The 21,930-nt window shown below is 38.6% G+C and overlaps 1 protein-coding gene across 1 annotated transcript in view; it reads right to left on the reverse strand.

Annotated features, from left to right (window-relative positions):
* The window catches only part of ttc6 (tetratricopeptide repeat domain 6), a 165,070-nt gene that overhangs the window by 76,794 nt on the left and 66,346 nt on the right, over nucleotides 1–21,930 (reverse strand). Inside the window, exons 8-14 of the mRNA XM_052015541.1 lie at nucleotides 19,493–19,585; nucleotides 11,638–11,733; nucleotides 10,732–11,219; nucleotides 10,120–10,636; nucleotides 4,518–4,647; nucleotides 4,010–4,182; nucleotides 2,367–2,503 (exon numbers count right to left, since the gene is read on the reverse strand). Coding sequence (XP_051871501.1) covers nucleotides 2,367–2,503; nucleotides 4,010–4,182; nucleotides 4,518–4,647; nucleotides 10,120–10,636; nucleotides 10,732–11,219; nucleotides 11,638–11,733; nucleotides 19,493–19,585 — 1,634 coding nt within the window. The remainder of the gene's footprint in view (nucleotides 1–2,366; nucleotides 2,504–4,009; nucleotides 4,183–4,517; nucleotides 4,648–10,119; nucleotides 10,637–10,731; nucleotides 11,220–11,637; nucleotides 11,734–19,492; nucleotides 19,586–21,930) is intronic.

The following is a 21,930-nucleotide window of genomic DNA, read 5'->3' on the forward strand; positions in this document are numbered from 1 at the left end:
ATCTCTGCCATATTGGCAAGATAGATGGCCTAGTTTGGGATTGCACAATGCCCTGATCTGTTCACCTTTCATGACCACCTAATGGCTTCTGCTCTGCAAGAGAGCTGCCATTCACCAGTGTGGCTGAAGCCATTGTGAAAGGCAAGCTTAGGTATATTTAAATGTATAATATCATGTGTAAAGACTTCGCTAATAATTTATTCTTGTGCTCCTGCTTTCATTTTTGTCATGGGGTGAGGTGTGTGGAGGGGGGTTGGGATAACTATTGTGGGATTAGAGTCCATGTGAGGAGTCATGTCTGCCTTTGTTCTTTGCATTCATGGATCATGGCCACCACGGCGAGATTATCAGCATATCAGGTCAAGCAGAGTCTATGGAGAAACAGTTAATGTTTCAAGACCAGGACCTAAAACATTAATTGTTTCTGTTTCCACAAGTGCTGTTTGACCTGCTGAGTGTTTTCAACATTTTCTGTTTTTATTTCAGCTTTCTAGCATTTGCAGTTGTGCTGAGGGAAACTTACATTTTATGGGACTATGTTACTATGGTGCTACATTAGGTTCTGGCAAGGAACCATCTACATGAAGTAGAAGTCACATTTGCAACTTTGGAACACCACCAATAGGTATTAATCACTCAGCACATATCTTGGAGATCACTTATGGGACACTGAATGAATGGTTCCATAACAACAAGTGAAGACTGCCAGTACAGAAGTAATTTTTTTTCATTAATTTTTCTTCAGATCTGGGCATTGTGGACAAAGCCCAATATTTATTGTCCATTATTATTGCCCTTGAGAAGGTGGTGGTGAGTTACTTCTTGAATGATTGCAGCCCTTCCAGTGGAGCTGGGTAGGGAGCTCCAGGAGTTAGACCCAGTGATGATGGAGGACTGGCAATCTATTTACGCTGGAAAACTTCCAGGTGTCCTCATATGCCTGCTGCCCTTGATCTTGGTGGTAGAGGGCACGAGTTTGGGAGGTGCTGTTGGAGTTATCTGGGTGAGTAACTGCAGTATGTGTTGCAGATATTGCTACTGTAGCCGCTGTGTGCTAGTCATGGAGAGAATAAACATTTAGGGGTGGACATTATGGCAATCATGTGGATAGCTTTGCCCTGGATGGTATCAAGTTTCTTGAGGGTTTAAATTCATTGATTCATTGAGTAATGCAGCATGGAAACAGGCCCTTCGATTCAATTCATCCATGCCGACCAAGGTGCCCATCTATGCTAATTCTATTTGTCTGTGTTTGTCCCATATTCCTCTAAACCTTTCCTATCCATGTACCTGTCTAAATGCCTTGTAAATATTGTAATTGTATCCACCTTTACCATTTCCTCTGGCAGTTCGTTCCATATAACCACCACCCTCTATATGAAAAATTGCCCCTCAGATCCCCTTAAAATATTCCCCCACTCACCTTACACCTATGGCCTCTAGGTTTATACTCCCCCATCCTGGGAAAAAGACTGTGATGATTTACCCTCTCTATGCCCCCGCATTATTTTATAAATTTCTACATGGTAACCCCTCAGCCTCCTTCGTTGCAGGGAAAACAGTCCCAGCCCATCCAATCTCTCCCCGTAACTCAAGCTCTCCAGACCAGGCAACATTCTTGTGAATATTTTCTGCACCCTCCCTATCTTAATCACATCCTTCCTATAGCGTGGCAGCCAGAACTGCATACAATGCTCCAAGTTGTTGGAGTTGCATTCATCCTAGCAAGTGCACCATCACACTCCTGACTTGTGTGCTGTGGGTGGTGGAAAGGCCATGGGATGTCAAGAGGTTAGTCACTTGCTGCAAAATACCCTGCTTTTGACCTGCCCTTGTAGTCATTGTATTTATTTGACTGTTCTAGTTGAGTTTCTGATCAATGGTGATTCCCAAGGATATTGATAGTGCAGGACTTGGTGATGGTAATGCCACTGAATGTCAAGAATAGCTGGTGAGACTCTCTATTGCTGTGAAGCAAAAAGGCAACAATTTCCAAAGATGAACTGAAATGAAAATTTAAAATATTTTTCCAAACTACAATTCTAAATTTGATGCCTGATTTAAAACATGCATTGAGATTAAAATATAAGCTCATTTATTGTTACTTCACTAACCCTTGAATTTCCACATTGGCCTTCCAATCAACTACCATAATTCTGGTAGAAGGTGTATAGAAATCATGAAGAAACAGCATTAACACTATTTATGAGGATTATCTAAATTTTCCCACAGATTTTCCACCAGTTTACAGCAAAAGCTTGGAAGACCCCTGGTGGAAATTAACAGCGAAGGTACTTCTAAGTATCTTTAAAAAATTGCATTATAGAAAAGAAACTTTAACATTATTTTAAAGTTACATTGCTTACCTTGCTTGAGCATTGTTAGGCTCCTCTTTAATTAATGCTGTAAAATCTTTAATTGCCATAGGCCAGTTGAAATTCTTAAAATAATATTGACCATGTTTCATCATAGCATCTGTTCTTTTGGGGTTTAAAGTAAAAGCCTACAACAAAACATTAAGCATCACATCATGACCTTTGTAATTGCATCAATCTCTCATTCATCACTTTTTGATCAAATGCTTATTATTTTATGAAACATAAAATCTGGCGAATAGTTTAATGTCCACATTAATTTTTATGGGCAAACTTAGTTTTTAAGGAACTGATGCACAGTAAAACAATTCTACACCAAATACTCCATGCCATACAAACTACTGGTCTGTATTAAAGATATATACTTTGCAATATTGTTCTGATCAACACAAATTCAATATCTTCCTTTATCAGGATTGAGTAAAATGAACCCATCAGCAAATCTTTTCTAATATAGCATGGACCCTCAATATTAAATGTCTATATCAGAAATTTGAGCATAAATACCATGATTCTTCCACTTTCACAGTTACCGTCAAAACAAAAGGGAAAATTCCATGAAATGTGATAAAATGCAATCTGATAACAAATTAGGCAATGGGTGAGAGTGAAAAAGCCTTGCTATTCCAGCATCATTACTTCCAATTTTCTCTTCAACTCCTTCTACTTCATTTTGTACTCTATACCAAATTTTCTGTCATTCATCCTAACATTGTTTTAGTTGGCTCAGCAACAGCTTTAGGCTTCTCTCTCTTTGGGATGATTATTTACAATAAAGCGACTAGATTAATTCTCTCAGCCATCTGGGGAATGGGGGCAGGGGAGTGGGGGGGAGGTGATACTTCTTTTCCACTTTTTAAGTCTTCTTGTATTTTCTCTCTAAGTTCAACAATTCAATATCCTTAAGGGTATTGGGATTGAATTTCCACCAGTGTTCTCCCAATGGCTGTCCCTTTAAATCTTTGAACTCCATTGTATGGGGCCCTCTGTTCTAAATAGGTTTAGCATAAATTAATTGGTTTCCAACTCCATTTATTTATAAAGAAATCCATTGCTTTGTTTGCTTTTCTGTGGCCTAAAAATGCAACAGGCTATGATTTATACAATTTTACTGCAAAAGCTCTTTGCTTCTCTATCCATTTATATTATTAATTTCCATGTAAGGTTTGGTCGGACTCTTCTAACAAAAATATACTACCTCATATTTCTCTATATTGAAGTTCATTTTCAATCACACATCCATTCTGCAAGCTTATCAAATACCTGCCTCTGTATTATCTATACTCTCCAATGTAATGTTATCTATTTGTTTTGAAACAGACCTTTCAACCTTGGAATTCAAATTATTTAAGTTTATAATTAACAAGAATGATCCTGGCATTAATCTTTGTAGACTACCATGCTCCACTTATCACTCAGTAACAACCTACAACTTACTCAGTTTTCTCTTTTCTAGATGGCTTACTATTCATTCTATATTACATTTTGATTGACTTCATTTATTGATGACAAAGTTAATACATTTTGAAACCACTTGTTATGAACTTCTGCTGTTTTATGGCATTTTAAAAAAGGAATTAAAAAAACTAGCAAGTCTGCAGAACTTGATTGAGAAAATATATAGGTAAACTTACCAAGTGATAATCTTCCATAGCCAGAAGTAGATCATTATTGGCTTCATACATCTCAGCTCTTCGAAAATAAATGTCATCATCAGGTCTGCACTTGAGTCCTTGAGAATAATTTATGATTGCCATTGTAATGTCCCCTTTATTTCTATAAATGTCTCCCTTTGATGTATAAGCATCTAAGAATAGAAAAACAGATAACAAATAATTATGTAAACTGGATCCAGTTTTGAGGAAATTGTTTTGAAAAATCCGCATTGCTAAATCATGAAACCTTATCTTAATGACAGGAAATGCAAATTAAAAGATATTGCTTAAAACTATTTGTCTACTTTTAAATATTATGTTCCATATATTAATTCTACGATGCAAATAGTATTTGAAATTAACAAACCAAGAGGAATAACATTTATTTATAATTATAAATCCTGAATTAATGTAAGAGTACATTTTCCAGTCATAAATATGTTAAATATATTTAACTAAATCTAAAAAATTAAGTACTTTATCGTACCTGCGTGACTCCTATTGTGTTTAAGTACAAAATTTAGATCATCCAGTGCTTCAGATGTTTTCATTTGTAGAAGATAAATGAAATGTCTGTGCCAATAAGCATTAAGCAGCATTGGTTCTAATTTAATTGCCTAAATAAGCAAAAACAATTACATTATTATTTAATGGATTTTTGTTATGTATTTGACAAATGACAGAGGCAAGCATAAGTGACAAACTTACTGTGTTTGCAATTAGTAAGGTATTCAATCAAACTACTACAATAAATTCACATAAGTAATGGTTCATACATTACTGTCAATATAACACACCCTTACAATAAACACATCAAGCACATATCCACAAAAAAGCTTCCATCACACTGCTGATGGTGGTCTAACCTTGTATTTTTAATAATGATATACAAGGTAAATTGTTACATGTTATTCCGCTGCCACAGTACATGTTCAGATTGGCTTGGACTTTTAAGACTACAGGTCAGCACCACTTTCTGCACTCAATGAAAAGTCCAAGTCAAGAGAGACCAATACATTTTGAAAATCGGAGTCAATTTTTAGGTACAGTTCAGAGCTCCAGTGTTACAAGATCATTTGATTGTTGTAATAAATTATAAGACCATGGTTCCTTGAAAGAAATTGAAACTTAAAAATTAGAGGATGTGCTGATTTATTTGAGTGGCAACATTTTCTGTATAAAGCAGAATGTAATAGTCTACATCTGTACAGATTTGTATGCCTTCCAAACAGGAAGATAAAACTTATTCAAATCAATTACATGCTGATGGGTATTATAATCTGCAAAAAACAATTAGAAATTGTTCTGGCATATATTCATTGAAGAAATGGCGAGAAAAAGACCAGCTTTACCTTCAGCTATCAGTGCACAACTCAGATTAGAGACACATGCACGTTGTTGTCCTGTTCAACTGAACTTTTATCAGCACTTATTACCATGAGGGGAATGGTGATATATTTCAAGAGGATAAAGACAATCTTCTGGAATAGTGAACACATGGCAGATGAAATTTAATATAGAAGAGCACAAAGTGATACATTTCGGTGGGAAGTCTGAGGAACAGGAATAAAAGATGAAGGTGAAAAATCAGTAAAAATTACAGATGCTAGGAATCTTATATAAAGGCAGAAAATGAAGTAAATACTCAGCAGGCCATTTAACATCCCAAGAGAGAGTAACAGTTAATACTTCAGGCCAGTGACTGTTTAGTGGTGCAAGAAAGGGTCATTGACTGAAACAGTGACTTTCTCTCTCTCCCCATGGATATTGCCTGACCTACTGAATATTTCCAGAATTTTCTGTTTTATATAAGATAAAAGGTATAATTTTAAGGGGATACAAGAATTTTGGTGTACGCATGTAATTCACCTTTGAAGTTGAGAGGACCAAAGTTTCTAGGATCCTGGGATATTTGTTTAGGTTACCAAACCAAGGAGGTTATATTGAATTACTAAAAAACAATGGGTCAGCTACATTCAATTCCAGTGACTGGACGATAGACTGGCAAAGAATATAGAAAGGGCATAGGAAAGATTGGCACAATGGCTTTAGGGTTGAGATATTTAGGTCACATGAATTGACTGAAGGAGATGTGATCATTCTCTTCAATTGTGGAGGTTGACTTATCAGAGATATTTAAAAGGGTTTACCTGGGCAAAGTGTAAAAGGCAGATTTAAAGTGGTTGACAAAACAATAAAGGAAAACAATGAGAGAAAACATTTTCCCATAGCAAATAGGTATAACCTTATTGTAAAACAGAGTCAGTTGTTGCTTTCCAAGGGAAATTGGATAAGTACTTGAGAAAGAAAAAAAATGCATTTCTAAGGGAAGTGAGGAGAAATGGTTTACTCTTGTAGACCTGTGGGACAGGCTTGATGTGTTGAATGATTTCCTTCCACAGTGTGATTCTACAGAGTGTAAAAATTTACAGAGTGTAATCTGACCAAGCCACGAGGAGTCCCATACAAAGACCCTGTCATCAGCACCACCTTGTGCTGTCAAGGTCTGTTTCACTGTTTTTAAATGTCTCTAAAAATCAGGACCACTTAAAAACTGCTGAAACTGATTTTAGTACTTAAAAACTAATTTTAGTACTTAAAAACTAAAAATGCTTTAAAAATTAAAAATAAATGTATTATTTGCCTGCAATTTCAATTGTCCATCCTTCAACTCCCCCACTTCCCCCCTCCACCGTAGCTAACAGAACCCTTGATTGTATCTCTGCTCTTACTCCCTCTCCCTCCAGGAAAATCAAGAATAAAGTTTCCCAGGTGCTCACCTTCCACCTAACCAGCCTGCACATTCAACAAATCATTTTTCACAATTACTGCCATCTCCAACAAGATTCCACCATCAGATACATCCTCGCCTCCCCTTCCATTTCAGCATTTCGAAAGGACTATTCCCTTCATGGCTTCCCAGTCAGCTCCTCCATTCCTACCAACCCTTCCACATTCCAAGATACTTTCTAATACAACTGCAGAAGCTCAACACCTGTCCTTTTACTTCTACCCTTTCCACCATCAGGGAACCAAGCAGTCTTTCCAGATGAAGCAGCAATTCATTTGCATTTCTGTCAATCTACTCTACTGCATTTGGTCTTCACAATGTGGTCTCCTCTCTATTGAAGAAGCCAAACACAGACTGGCCAATCTCTTTGCAAAGCAACTGCACTGGGTCCACAGGGGCAATCCTAAACTTCCTGTTGCCTGCCACTTTAATTCTTCAGCCTAGTCCAACTCTGGCTTGTCTGTCTATGGCCTCCTGAAATGTCATGATGAGGCCCAGGACAAGTTTAAGGATCAGCACCTCATCTACTATCTGGGACAATGCCGCCTTCTGGACTGAAAAATCTAACTCTCCAATTTCCAATTACTTACTTTCTTTGCATGTGTCAGAGCCGGCCATTTTTGATGTGAATCATCCATCTGCGATATTGGCTCAGTTTTTCTTTCCCTCTCTATTAGCAATGCTTAACCTGTTATTTGCAACCCATCAAACTTCTTCATCATGCTACCTGTTCCTTAAAAATACATATGTTCTATAAGATATAAGATTATCTCTCATTCTTCTCTACTTCAATAGATATATTCCAATCTAATCAACCCTGTTAAATAAAAATAACGGTCAACCCCTTCATCCCAGAAATCAATCAAATGAACCTTCGCTGCACTGTCTCCAATACAGGCATTTCCTTCCTCAAATATGAAGACCAAATATGAAGTCAGAATGCAGAATCAGTTGCTTTCGCACCAGCACCTTGTAAAGTTGCATCAAAATCTCCCTCCTTTTATGCTCTGTAACCCTTGCAATAAAGGCTAATATTCCATTAGGCATGCTAACTACTTGCTGACCTGCATGTTAATTTGCTATATTAAATGAACTAAGATATTCAGATCTCTTTGTACTGTAGCATTTTATAATAATTTGCTTTCTTCAGATTTCCTTCCAAAGTTGATTAATTTATTAGTGTAATTAGGATAAATAATTAAAAATAATTAATACTTCCTGAATTATATTTACCTACCTTCTTGCCCATTCATTTAATTTATCCCTTTCCTTTCATAAAACCATGCTGACTCTGCTTGAGTATCTTGTTTTTTTTTAAAAAAAATCTTGCTGTTACCTCAATTACAATAGTTTCCAGCATTTTATCAACTAGCCTCCAGTTTCTTGCTCTCTGTCTCCATCCTTTTCAATAGTGGCATTACGTTTGTGGTTTTCCAATTCCTTGGGACATCTTTGGGATTTAGGAAACTTTAGTAATTACAACAAGAACATTTACTGTCTCTACAGTCATTCTGTTTAAGACCCTAGAATGCAGGCCATTATGTCAAGGAGACTTGTCAGCCTTTAGCCCCATTAATTTGCCCTGTACTTTTCTCTCTATTGATAGAGATTGGTTCAAGTTCTACAAGTAGCTATACTCTTCCTTTTTATACATGTCTCACCTCTTTCTTTTCACATAATTTACTGGTTTACTCTCACATTCTATCTTCTCCCTCTTTATAAATTTTGTCACCATTTGCTGATCTCTAAAAATTGCCAATCCTCTGAGCCTTACAAATCCTTGCAAAATTGTATGCCTTTTCTTTCAATTTAATACCATCCGTAGCTTTAGTTAGCAATGGCCAATGCATCCTCCCACACAGCCTTTCCTTTTCACCAGAAAGTACTTTTCATGAGTTTTATAAACTCTCTTTGATGTCTGCCATTGTTGATCTAGCATCTTACCCTTTAGCCTATTTTAGATTCATAGAGAACCATAGAGGAATAAAGCTTGGGAACAGATCCTTTGGCCCACTGAGTCGGTGCTAACCATCAATCACCCATGAACACTATTCTGACATTAATCCCATTTTTTCCTCCCCACATTCTCATCAGCCTCCCTCATATTTTAACATTCACCTGCACACTAGGTGCAATTTACAGTGTCCAGTTTAATCTATCAACCTGCGTCTTTGAGATGTGGGGGGTGAGGGTGGGGGGGGGGGAACTGGAGCACTTGGAGGAAACCCATAGACACAGGAAGAATGTGCAGACTCCACACAAACAGCACCCAAGATCAGGATTGAAACCAGGTCTCTGGCAATATAAGGCAGCAGCTCTACTAGCTGCTCCACTCTCCATTCTGTCTTCATGTGTCTGCAATGGTTTTTATTTAAATTCAAGGGTCTGGTTTCAAAATCATTTCTCACTAGCGTTCTGCATTTGAAACTCTACCAGACTACTTACAACAAGATCATTAATTATTCCAGTCTCATCATATGATAACAGATTAACATTGCCTATTTCCTGGTTGATTCCTCAAGATATTGGTCTAAGAAACAAGGATTGACTAATCATTTGTTGTTTGTGTGACCATGATACATGAAAATTGGTTCATATATTTGCCTATAGATCAAAGATTATTATGGAACATCCTTAGTAAATGAACAATGTTGAGTAATATTTGTACCAGTTTTCCTCAGATGAGAATTAATTTTATCTTATCTATTCATTAAAGTTTAGTTCATGGAAGAACACAGCATGAAGATGCATCTGTTATAGAGCCAGATTGAGGCAACTACATTTACCATTTAGCCTCAAAAGTAAAACTTGGAGAATTTAATCAATATTGAGTGCCATGAATCGCTTTATCCATAAAAGAACTGTAATAGATTGGTAAGATGCAAACGATATTAAGTATTTAAGAAGTCAACATAATATGTTCAAAGTTTTAAAGTAGTCATACATGTTAACTTAATCCTTGTACAACATTTTCAGCAATAAATGAAATCTTGTAGAGATGGAAACAGATAGCATTCCCCTCAGTATCCGAAAGAGAAAGAAAGTTCAAAGCTTGGCTATGGTGCTAGATTATATCTGGTTTCAAGTTTCCAATAATCATTTTTTCTCTTTCTTTCTCAATTATCAAATCTTTTTCTTCATGCTTTTAAAGGACACTTACATACGCTTAGACTAATAACAAATAGCAAACATTAAAGACTAAATGCTACATTAGGTTTTACTGAATGGAAAGGAATACAGAACAACTTCCAACAATATTATTAGAAATCAGGTATCTTCAAACTCAGTGTATACCTACTTCATTTAAATCTTCCATAGCTGACTGCAGCTGTCCTAATTTTCTATACAAAGCTCCTCGCCGACAGTAATTAAAAGCAGTCGATTCACCTTTTACCTTTATGAGGTACATTAGTTTGCCAACTTCAGAAAGCAAGTCAGCCTGAGTGTTTTCAGATTTGGAAACCTTAGAGTACAAAGGTTCATTTGGCAACAGCAAGTTCTGCAAATGTACCTCCGCAAAGTTGGTCACTACAGGCTGAGATTCATTTCTTTTGTGATGCGTGTGACTATCCTTTTGATCAGTAACTGTTTTTCTGGATGGTTTCAAAGGTGGGAAGACCTCATCAAACCACATGTTCCATATACCTCTGACCCACTCTCTGACAGCAGTTCCTTTAGTAATTCCTCCTTGTGCTTTTACAAATGTTTCAAAGTTAATTAAGGAAGGAAGACTGCACTTTCGCTTGAGTTTGATAGGCAGAGATGTTTTCCCACTGATCACATTCAAACGAATACACAATGGCATAGATGCAGACCTGTTTAAGAGGTTTAAAACATGGAATTATACACAATTATTCAGTTTTAGATACAATGTTATAACTTTACTATTTTAAAATGAATCTGTAGTAACCTTGTGAGAATGCTTGGAGGCTTTGAAAGTGCTTTGGACACAAAAGCTAGCTTTTGAGAGAGTAGAGGTTTTCTCATATAAGCTTTAACTTTTTTTTGATGAGTTGTTTTTTTTCCAATAATTGTTTCAACAACACTTTCGGAATCCATATTTGAAACTTGCTCATCCTTAAAAGATGTATTGTTTATTGATTCTGAAACCTGCAATTGAGTATCCTCTGTAATCCAATCTTCTGATTTTGATTTTGAAAGTGTATGTTCTCGAGTTGTATTCAATGAAGTCTCTATTATTTGTTCTCTCTGGTATTCCATCTCCTTAATAGTATGATGAAATGGACTAGATATTCTCAATGTCTTCCCGTCATCAAAAACAGAGAGATTTGGTGAAGAGTTATACTTGTGCATCAAAGGTTTGTCATTAGTGTCACGAAAATTTATAACTAGAATTGCTCTGTCCCTTGTTTCGAGTTGATGTGCAGGGATCATTGTCTGATTTCAAACAAAAACAAAATACATTTATTTTACTTTACTGTATTGTCTGAACCAAATACAAAACCAAGTTGCTAATACAAAGTTGTTGTTACATTTTATAATGAAGAAAGTAAATTAATTATAAAAAAGACACACTATTTCAAACATATTTTGTCAATAGAAGACTAGATTGCATTATAAGTAGATTTTATAAAGATAAAGGGACCATATAAAGAATAAATTTTATTCAATATTTATAAATAACTTAACATTCATAACAAGCATATGATATGTACATGTCTTTTGGAACAATTTTCTAATATTTGGAAAAAAATCTACTGAAATTGCCTATCATTTATAAGGTAACTAGTTCAGCTATGTGGTTAAGAAAAGCAAAGAAGACATGAATTTTATTCTTCAAATTCATCAAAAGTACCTTAAAGTCACCAGTTCTAAATGTCTCATCAGAAGAATAAAACGAAAATGCACGTAGATCTGGTAATGATTTGTGCTTTTTAAAGAGTGTTCTTAGCTGAAATAGAAGAGAAATAGATTCATAGCGTAATACAGCATGCAAGCAGGCCCTTTGGCCCATCTGGTCCGTGCCGATCAAGATTCCCATCTAAGCTCGTCCCATTTGCCCATGTTTGGCCCATATCCCTCTAAACCTTTCCTGTCCATGTACCTGTCCTGGTACCTTTTAAATGTTGTTAATGTATCTGCTTCAACCACTTCCTCTGTCAGCTCATTCCATATACTGGGCACCCTCTAGGTGAAATAGCTGTCCCTCAGGTTCCTATTAAATTTCTCCCCTCTCATTTCAACCTATGGCCTCCGGTTCTTTACCCCCAAACCCTGGGAACAAGACTGTGCATATTGACCCTATCTATGATTTTATACACCTCTATAAGAACATCCCTCAATCTCCTATGCTTCAATGAATAAAGTCCCAACCTGCTCAATCTCTCACCATAACTCAGTCCCTTGAGTCCCAGCAACATCCTCATATATCTCCTCTACACTCTTTCCAGCTTAATGGCATCTTTCCTATAGCAGGGTGATCAAAACTGAACACAAAATTCCAAATGTGGCTTCATCCATGTCTTGTACAACTGCAACATAACATCCCAACTTCTATACTCACTACCCTGACTGATGAAGGCCAGTGAGCCAAAAGTCTTCTTTAACCACCCTGTCTACCTGTGCCAGCACTTCCAGTGAACTATGTAGTTTTACTCCTAAATTCCTCTGTTCTACAACATTCCCCAGTCCCCTACTGTTTGCTGGGAATGTCCTACCCTCATCTATCTTCCCAAAATGCTACACCTTACACTTATCTGAATTAATTTCCATTTGCCATTTCTCTGCCCACTTACCCAGCTGATTGATAATTTACAGCAACAACATGCATTTATATTGTGGCCTAAAATGTGGCAAAACATCCCAAGGTGTTTAATAAAGGAAATTAATGGATTTTTTTGCCGAAATCTAAAAAGGATCTACCAAGTCTAACAATGATTTTAGTAGCATCTTAAATGACAGTTATGTAGGAAGGTTATTTCAGAGTTTATGGGTAAAACAGCTAAAAACGAGATCACCAACAATGGTGCAATTAAGATTGAAATGTTAATCTGGAATTAAGAATTGGAAGAAAAAAAAAGGTCTCAAAAGCCTGTAGGACTGTCTGGAAAAGGTTCCAGGGCTAGAGAGTGCAGACCGTGAAAGGGTTTAGCAAGCACAGGGGTAATGGCTGAACAAGACAAAGTGAGAGTTATATTGTCAGCAGAGTTTTAGATGAGTATGTTTATACTGGATGGAAAATGAAAAGTTGTGTAGAAGAGCTCTGGGTATGAGTTCTACAGGTAGCAAAATGGTTGAGATGAGTGTAGGGGCCACCAATGTTAAGGGGCAGGAACTAGGTACTATGATGATGGAACAGATATATGGCTATAAGCTCATTTTGGGGCAAACAAAATACCAAGGTTGTGAATGATCTAGTTCAAGTTCAGATTAATGCTATGCATGGAAATAGTGGTCATAGAATGAACATTCTGACTTTAATCTCACACAGAACAGTACAGTACAGTATGGGCCCTTCAGCCCATGATGTTGTGCCGATCTATATCAACCTACTCTATGATCAATCTAACCCTTCCCTCCTACTCAGCCCATAACCCTCCATTTTCCTGACATCCATGTGCCCACTTAAGAGTCTCTTACATGTCCCTATTGCATCAGCCTCTACCACCACCCCTGGCAGTACATTCCGGGCATCCAGCACTCTGTGTAAAAAAATCTACCTCTGACATCTCCCCTAAACTTTCCTCCACTCACCTTTAATGAATGTCCTCTGGTATTGGCCACTGCCACCCTGGGAAAAAGGTGTTGGCTGTCCACTCTACCTATGCCTCTCATAATCTTATAACACCTCTATCGAGTTGCCTCTCATCCAGCGTTGCTCCAAAGAAAAAAGCCCTAGCTTGCTCAACCTTTCCTCATAAGACAGGTTCTCTAATCCATGCAGCATCCTGGTAAATCTCCTCTGCACCCTCTCTAAAGCTTCCACATCCCTCCTATAATGAAAAGACCAGAACTGAACACAATACTCTAAGTGTGGTCTAACCAGAGTTTTACAGAGCTGCAACATTACTTCACAGCTCTTGAACTCAATCCCCTGACTAATGAAGGCCAGCACACCATATGCCTCCTTAAACACCCTATCAACTTGTGCAGCAACTCTGACGGATCTATGGACTTGGACCCCAAGATCCCTCTGTTCCTCCACACTGCTAAGAGTCCTGTCATTAACCTTGCACTCTGCCTTCAAGTTTGATCTTCCAAATCTATCACTTCACACTTTTCTGGATTGAACTCCATCTGCCACTTCTTCGCCCAGCTCTGCACCCTTTCTATATCCCGTTGTAACCTACGACAACCTTCTGCACTATCCACAACACCACCGATGTTCATATCATCTGCAAACTTACTAATCCACATTTCTATTTCCTCATCCAAGTGTTACAGACTCAGTGAAAGTCCCTTTAAGATAGAGAGTGTGTGTGTATGTGTGTGTGGGGCGTGCTTACGTCAATAGAAGATAAAGGACATAATGACGTTGTTGAAGGAGAGAGAGAGAGAGAGAAGGGAGAGTGACACCAGCCTGCTAGTTTTCTCTATCGATGGATGAGAAACTATAACTGTGTCTGCCACTGAAATCCATGTATGGAAGTTGGAAGTAATCTGGTGGAGTTCACTTTGTTGCTGACCTGTAGAAGGAAACAGGTATTTGTGTGTGGACGACCACGATTCGGATGCTTTTCGGGGTGAGGAAGTCACTACCGAGTAAACACTGGAGTGTCGTTTGGGTTCCATCGTGGAACATTTGGATTTCGTATGTACTCTCTCTCTGTTTTTCTACATCTACGTCTTATCTTCAGACAACGGTGGTTGTTGAAGAAGCCCTTGCTCATGTTTCACCTTATGACTTGCGGAACTGAACTTTAAGAACCATTCCGGAACTGGGAGTTTTGGACTTTGCCACACACACACACGAAGAGTTTAGTTTTGGGGTTAACGTTCGAGGTTTAACATTTTTGAATTCTAACATACTAACATTTTTACTTTTATTTTACGTATTATCATAAGTAGTGATTAATAAAATAGTTTTTAACACTGAATCATGCTCAGTGTGTTTCTTTTGTTGCTGGTTCGTGACACAAGTCAGTCATAAAAATCACAAAGAGTAAGGGTCCCAAAACAGATCCCTGCAGAATAACACTGGTCACTGACCTCCAGGCTGAATATGCTCCATCTACTACCACCCTCTGCCTTCTGTGAGCAAGCCAATTCCAAATCCACGCAGCCAAGTTTCCATGGATCCCATGCCTCATGACTTTCTGGATGAGCCTACCATGGGGAACCTTGTCAAATGCCTTACTAAAATCCATATACAACACATACACTGATATACTTTCATCAATTTGTTTTGTCACCTCCTTGAAAAACTCAATTAGGCTCATGAGGCATAACCTGCCCCTCAAAAAGCCATGCTGACTATCCCTAATAAGTTTATGCTTCCTCAAATGCTCATAAATCCTACCCCTAGGAATCCTCTCCAATAGTTTGCCCACCACTATTGTAAGAGTCACTGGTCTATAATTCCCAGGATTATCCCTATTACCTTTCTTGAACAGCGGAACAACATTTGCCATCCTCCAATCCTCTAGTACCACTCCTGTGGCCAGGGAGGACACAAAGATCATCATCAATACCCTAGCAAACTCTTCCCTTGCTTCCCATAGTATTAACTTGGGGTATATCCCATCTGGTCCTGGGGACTTGTCTATCCTAATGTTTTTCAGAAGCTCCAACACTTCCTCTTTCTGAACCTCAACATCCTCCAGCACATTAGCCTGTTCTACGCTGACCTCACATTTGTTAAAGTCCCTCTCCCTGGTGAACACTGAAGCAAAGTATTCATGAAGGATCTCCCCTAACTCCTCAGCCTCCAGGCACACATTTCACCCTTTATCCCTGAGCAGTCCTACCCTCACTCTAGTCATCCTCCTGTCCTTCCTGATATATATTTGGAGAAAATTTCTGCTCTCACAATGCATTATGTTGGACAAGGAGTATGATAAATTGGAGCCAATGGGGAAGATGAAGTGGCAAGATAGAACTGTCAGGGTATGGTAAAACTTGACAATACAGATTGCTGCATGTAGCTTAGAAACAGAATATACAAGTCTAGAGGCTCTCTAGGAAGATAGACTGTTACATTTGAAATTAGAGGCATTTATTATGTTTAATAATTCTAATGAACTTTTTTTAAGCAGGAAGACATCAGAGTATTTATCAACAGTATCCAGAATGATACGTTAGAAATCACAGTCTTTTTTTTAAACTAAGTGTCTGATGTAATGCGATTATTGAATATCCATACAGGGTAAAAATCACACAACCACCGTGTTGGCCAGAAATTAAAAGGATCTCCCATAAAGAAGGAACAAAGCACTTATCTATAAATGACACGCGTCAAGTTTAAATTACCAATCTAAACTGATGTTCATATTTTGGCTTCTACCAAACAAAAAAACTTGTCTATGACAGTATCCATATGAGAAGAAACACTGACTGGACCTACTCAGTACATTTAGTACTTCTGACAAATTGAAGTAACAGCATCAATTGCCAACAGCCAATTTTCTATGTGGTAAAGAAACATTTCTCTGGCCATAAGGCTTTTCAACTCTTCACCTCAGTCACAGGAAACTTACTGTTATTATCCACTCATGACATCCAGTAAAAATTACAGTTGATCTCTCATTTATATCACTGGAATGCACCATCCATATATTTAAAAGCAACATGCTGGCTCTAGGTGAGTGTCCTTGCTAATTAGTCCATAGTGCCCAAATCTGTGCTTTACTTACAACTGGACCGAGTACAAGTAAACGAACTGCGTTCATTTTTTTGCACGTTTGGAAAAATCTATTATATTTTACTAGTTATAATCCAATTATTAAGCTTGGTACTTTTGAACTAGTAGTAGCAATCCTTTGAGCTAAAGGGTTTGAGCTCTATCCCAGATAGGTCTGGTGATGGAGTTTAGAAGCTGAGTTGGCATCTGGTGGGGTACTTGCATCAGAACAGAGTGACTCCCAATAAAAAAGAATATGACAACCTTTAGCCTTGATTTCAGCCCAATTACAAGGAGGTACTCTGAGAATATGACCCATGAGGAACTTAGCTCTGCTATTCTTCCTTAATAAATGGTTCAAGAATCTCGAAAGACTTCACCTACCTTGGGACTGAACACTGTGAATAGACAAATCAACTGCCCTTTGACTACAACATTAGGTCATCCTATCTTAACCTTCGAGAGAAATTCCCTTGGTTCCATCTATACCCTCCCCTAACTTCTCTGCTGCCAATCCTAATTTGTTTCTCACTTTCCCAGCTCTGATGCAAGTTCCCAGACCTGAAATGTTAACTGCTTAGATCATAGAACAGTACAGTACAGGTCCTTCTGCCTACAATGTCTGCACTGACAATGATGCCAATTTAAAGTAATCCCATCTCCCTGCACATGATCCATATTCCCCCATTTCATGCATATTCATGTGCCTTTCTAAATGGCTTTTAAACGTCACTATCATGTACCTGTTTCCACCACCTCCTCCACCACCACTCCCCCTACCCCATCCCCGGCACCTACCACTCTGTTTAAAAAATTTGCCTTGCATATCTCCTTTAAACTTTCCTCATCTCACCTTAAACATATGCCCTTTAGCATTTGACATTTCTGGCCAGGGGAAAAAGACTCTGACTATCTACCCTTCCTATGTTTTATAAACTTCTAATAGGTCCCCCTCAACTTCCAACACTTCAGAGAAAACAATCCAAGTTTCTCCAACCTCTCCTTATAGCTAATACTCTCTAATCTAGGCAACATCCTGGTGAACTTCTTCTGCATCCTCTCCAAAGCCTCCACATCCTCATGTAATGCAATGACCAGAACTGCAAACAATACTCCAAATGCAGCCTAACCAAGTTTTATACAGCTGCAACATGACTCCCTGACTTTTACACTCACCATATGCTCTGAAGGGTCCTAACTTTCCCCTTACATTTGATCTCCCAAAGTGTAACACCTCACACTTGACTGGATTAAACCCCACCTGCTATTTCTCTACCCATATTTCCAATTGATCTATAATCCTGCTGTCCTGATGCAGGGTTTTGACCTGGAAATATTGACAATTCTTCCCCACATCATACCCCTACCCCCACCCCACCCCCCGCCACAGATGCTGCTCAACCCGCAGACTGTTTGTTGCTCCAGATTCCAGTATCTGCAGTTTCTTGTGTTTCTATATCCTCCTGTATACTTTGACAACCTTCTTCACAATCCACAACTAAACCAATTTTAGTGTCATCTGCAAACTTACTAATCAGCCCATCTACGTTTTCGTCCAAATCATTTATATACACCACAAACAACAGATGTCCCAGCACCGATCCTTGCAGAATACCACTGGTCATAGATCTCCAGTCAGAGAAACACACCTCCACCACTACCCTGTCTTCTGTGGCCAAGCCAATTTTTGGATCTAGTCTACCAAGTCACCATGGATCCCATGTATTTAAATCTTCTGGATCAGCCTACCATGAGGGACTTTGTCAAATGCCTTACTAAGGTCCATGTAGTCAACATCCACTGCCCTACCCTTATCAATCTTCATTCACCTCCTCAAAACACTCAATCAAGTTCGTAAGACATGACCTACCCCACACAGAGCCATGCTGACTATCCCTAATAAGCCCTTGCTTTTCAAATGTGAATAAATCCTATCCTCAAGAATCCTCTCCAATAGCTACCCTACCACTGATACAAGACTCACCAGCCTATAATTTGCTGGATTATCCCTATTCACCTTCTTAAACAGAGGAACAATATTGGCTATTCTCCAGTCCTCTGAGACCTTGCTTGTGGCTAGAGAGGATACAAAGGTCTCTGTTAAGTCCCCAGCAATGTCCTCTTTTGCCTCTCTCAATCACCTGGCATAGATCCCATTAGGCCTTATGGACTTATCCACCTTAATGTTCATCAAGAGACCCAACAGCTCCTCCTTCTTGACATCAACATGCCCTGGAATATTAGCACAACCCACAATGATCTCACTATCCTCTCCCACTTCCTCTGGCTCCAGGCATAAATTACCTCCCTTTGTCTTTGATTGGTCCTAGCCTCTCCCAAGCTATCCTCTTGTTTTTAATGTATGTACAAAACGCTTTGGGATTTTCCTTAATCCTACTCACCAAGGACATTTTATAGCTCTTTTTGGCCCTCCTGATTCCCTGTTTGAGTTCTTTCCTGCTTTCTTTATATCCCACAAGGGCCCTGCCTGATTTCAGCTTCTTTTAGACTAGACTCACACCTAGACATTCAAGGTTCTCAAACTTGGCCATCCTTGCTTTCTCCCCCCTCAATGGAAACATCTGTCCAGAATTCTGACCAGCTGACCTTCAGAACAACTCTTTCGTGTGTTGTGTTCTTCATTACAGCAGACACATGCATAGCCATTGGTGAAGGATCAGGACCAGTTGTGCACAGCCTTCAGGGCAAGGCCTGAAATCACAGAACAATCCCAGAGATCCAGTATAAACAATCTCCATTCCATTTTCCTGACTTTTGCACTTTTGCAAGCATCCAAAAAGAATCAACTTTTAGCTCAAAACAGAAATCTTTGATTGGTCATGTCAAAATCACAAAGGGATTCATACCATACCAGAGCAGCTTTATCTTCCAAATTTTCCTGTTCCTCTTCTATGTCATACTCTTCATTCTGATTCATGTGAAAGTCACAAGGGTTCACTTGATCCTGCAGAGTTGGTATAAAGATTATTCATTAAGGTTACATCTTCAAAGCTAGGGTCCACACGTGAAATGTCAGAACAACATGAATCAGTTTTATAAAATATTAGATCTGAACAGCAATAATTTTGAAAGTAATTCAATCATAACATAGTTGATTTATCCACTAACAAAGTAACAGCTTGTGCAATCAAAATATCTATTTGATTTAAAATATTACACTAAAATTATGTATCATCAAGGATAAGAATCTTTTCTTGTTTGAATACTTTTGCATAAGCTGCAGCTGAAAATAATGAAAGCAAGTTCAACGCTCAAAATGACCTGCAAAGCTATAATATGGATGCTCCTGCTGCAGCTCCCAAAGCTCTTGTAATGTCAATGGCCTGAAGACAGGCAAGGTTACAGGACTTCATGACATACACAGTGAACAAATAAAAATATTCTGGTCAGAGATGGCTGCTGAGAGTGTTCAACATTTGTGCAAAGTCAAATTGTTCAGTGAAGATCTGTAGAAAAGCATTGTTGCATTGCTGAAGCTAGATAAGGACCCATTGGATCCAAACAGCTTTTGGCCAATTTCCTTGTTTTGCCACCGCTTCAGACTTGGAACAAATCATCCCAAATTAAGACCTAACCATATAAGAAAAATCAAGTTATTCCCAAATCATACACAGGTCCGGTTCAGAATTTTATATAATACATCAAAAATGGCTTTGAGAAAAACTTAATTGCTGCTGTGGCTTCAAATGACCTCTCCAAGGCATATGACACCATCAATGATCAAATGTCACTTTGGAAGACCATCAGCTTTCTTTACAATCCAACACTTGAAGGAAACCATCCTTTTTACTTTGAACTCTCATAAAAACACAGCTGTAGTGTATTGGTACCTTTACTCTTTAACATTCACGTGAATGGCCAAACATTTAATCCAACCACACCTACTTTTTCCTACTCACAGTCCCTCAGTAAATAAAGCACTCCATGCCTGCTTGTAGCAATTCCTAGACAACATTCAAAATGGGCTGGTAAGTGCCAAATAACATCTGTGCCACAAAAGTGCCAGGGATGACCAGCTACAAAAAGAGTCAGTCTAATCACCTACCCTGTTTAAAAGAAAAATCAACCTAGTGCTGAAAGACAGTTGCAGAATTATCATTGGCTGCCTTAAATCAGTGAATGTCAACAGATTGTATCTTCTTGCCAGAAAAACACCACTAACCAAGGAGAAAGTAAACAGCAAATAGAAAATGACAGATACCTCCTAGATGGTGACCACTGCAGAAAAATGACTCAAGTCTCATAGGACCTTCCTCACAACAGTACAGAAGGCCAGATCTATTGCAGCAACCATCCATGACAGAGGCAGGTGCAACTGTAAATTTTGACAGTAGGTTTAACATGGGTAATGGGGCAACACAGCTGTAAGTACAGAGGAGAATGGAGGATACAGAAAACTTCAAACTACCTCTACACCCACGACTGCAAGAGATGCAACACATGTCCTTTCACCTCTTGCCTTCCCACCATCAAGGACCCAAACAGTCCTTCCAGGTGAAACAGCAATTCACTTGCACTAGTATACTGTATTTGGAGTTCACAATGTGGGCTCTTCTGCATTGGAAAAACCAAACACAGATTGGGTGCCTGCTGGATGGATCACCACATTCAGTCCACAGGAATGACCCTGAGCCTCCAAGTTGCCTGCCACTTTAATTCACCCTGTTTCCACTCCAAAATTTTCTCTCTGTGCCCAACCCCCCACACTGTTACAATGAGGCCCAATACAAGTTTAAAGACAACACCTTATCTACCATCTGGGTGGCACATTACAGCCTTCTGGATTAAATATCAATTTCTCTAACTGCAAGTTGTCACGTTTTCCTTCTGTTTGTTTCGGAACTGGCTGTTCATTTTTGCTCAGTTTTTCTTATTCTATTCATTTACTCTGTTTGCTGGGCAAATCCTCCACATACAACCCATTACACAGACAAAGGAGCATAATGAGCTGCTAACTGCCCCCACTAATCCATTTGGGCTCATCTCATCATACGTATTCCCTTTGATATACACACTTCTTGCTCACCTTCTCTCCTACTGAAAACTAACCTACGTTTTTCTTTTTCCCAGTTCTGGTGAAAGGTCTCGGACCTGAAATGTTGACTATTTTTTTCCACAGATGCTACCTGACATGCTGAGTATTTCCAGCTTTTTTTTAGACCCAGTCATCTAGTCAAGAGCCCATAAACCAATAGAGCCTATGACCTTTGATTGCAACGAGGCAGACAATGAAAGATCTTTTGGTCTATTCACTGCTCAAGGATGGCCCCTGGAGGTTCCAGGTACTGT

The sequence above is a fragment of the Pristis pectinata genome, chromosome 1, assembly GCF_009764475.1.
Source record: "Pristis pectinata isolate sPriPec2 chromosome 1, sPriPec2.1.pri, whole genome shotgun sequence".
NCBI lineage: Eukaryota > Metazoa > Chordata > Chondrichthyes > Rhinopristiformes > Pristidae > Pristis > Pristis pectinata.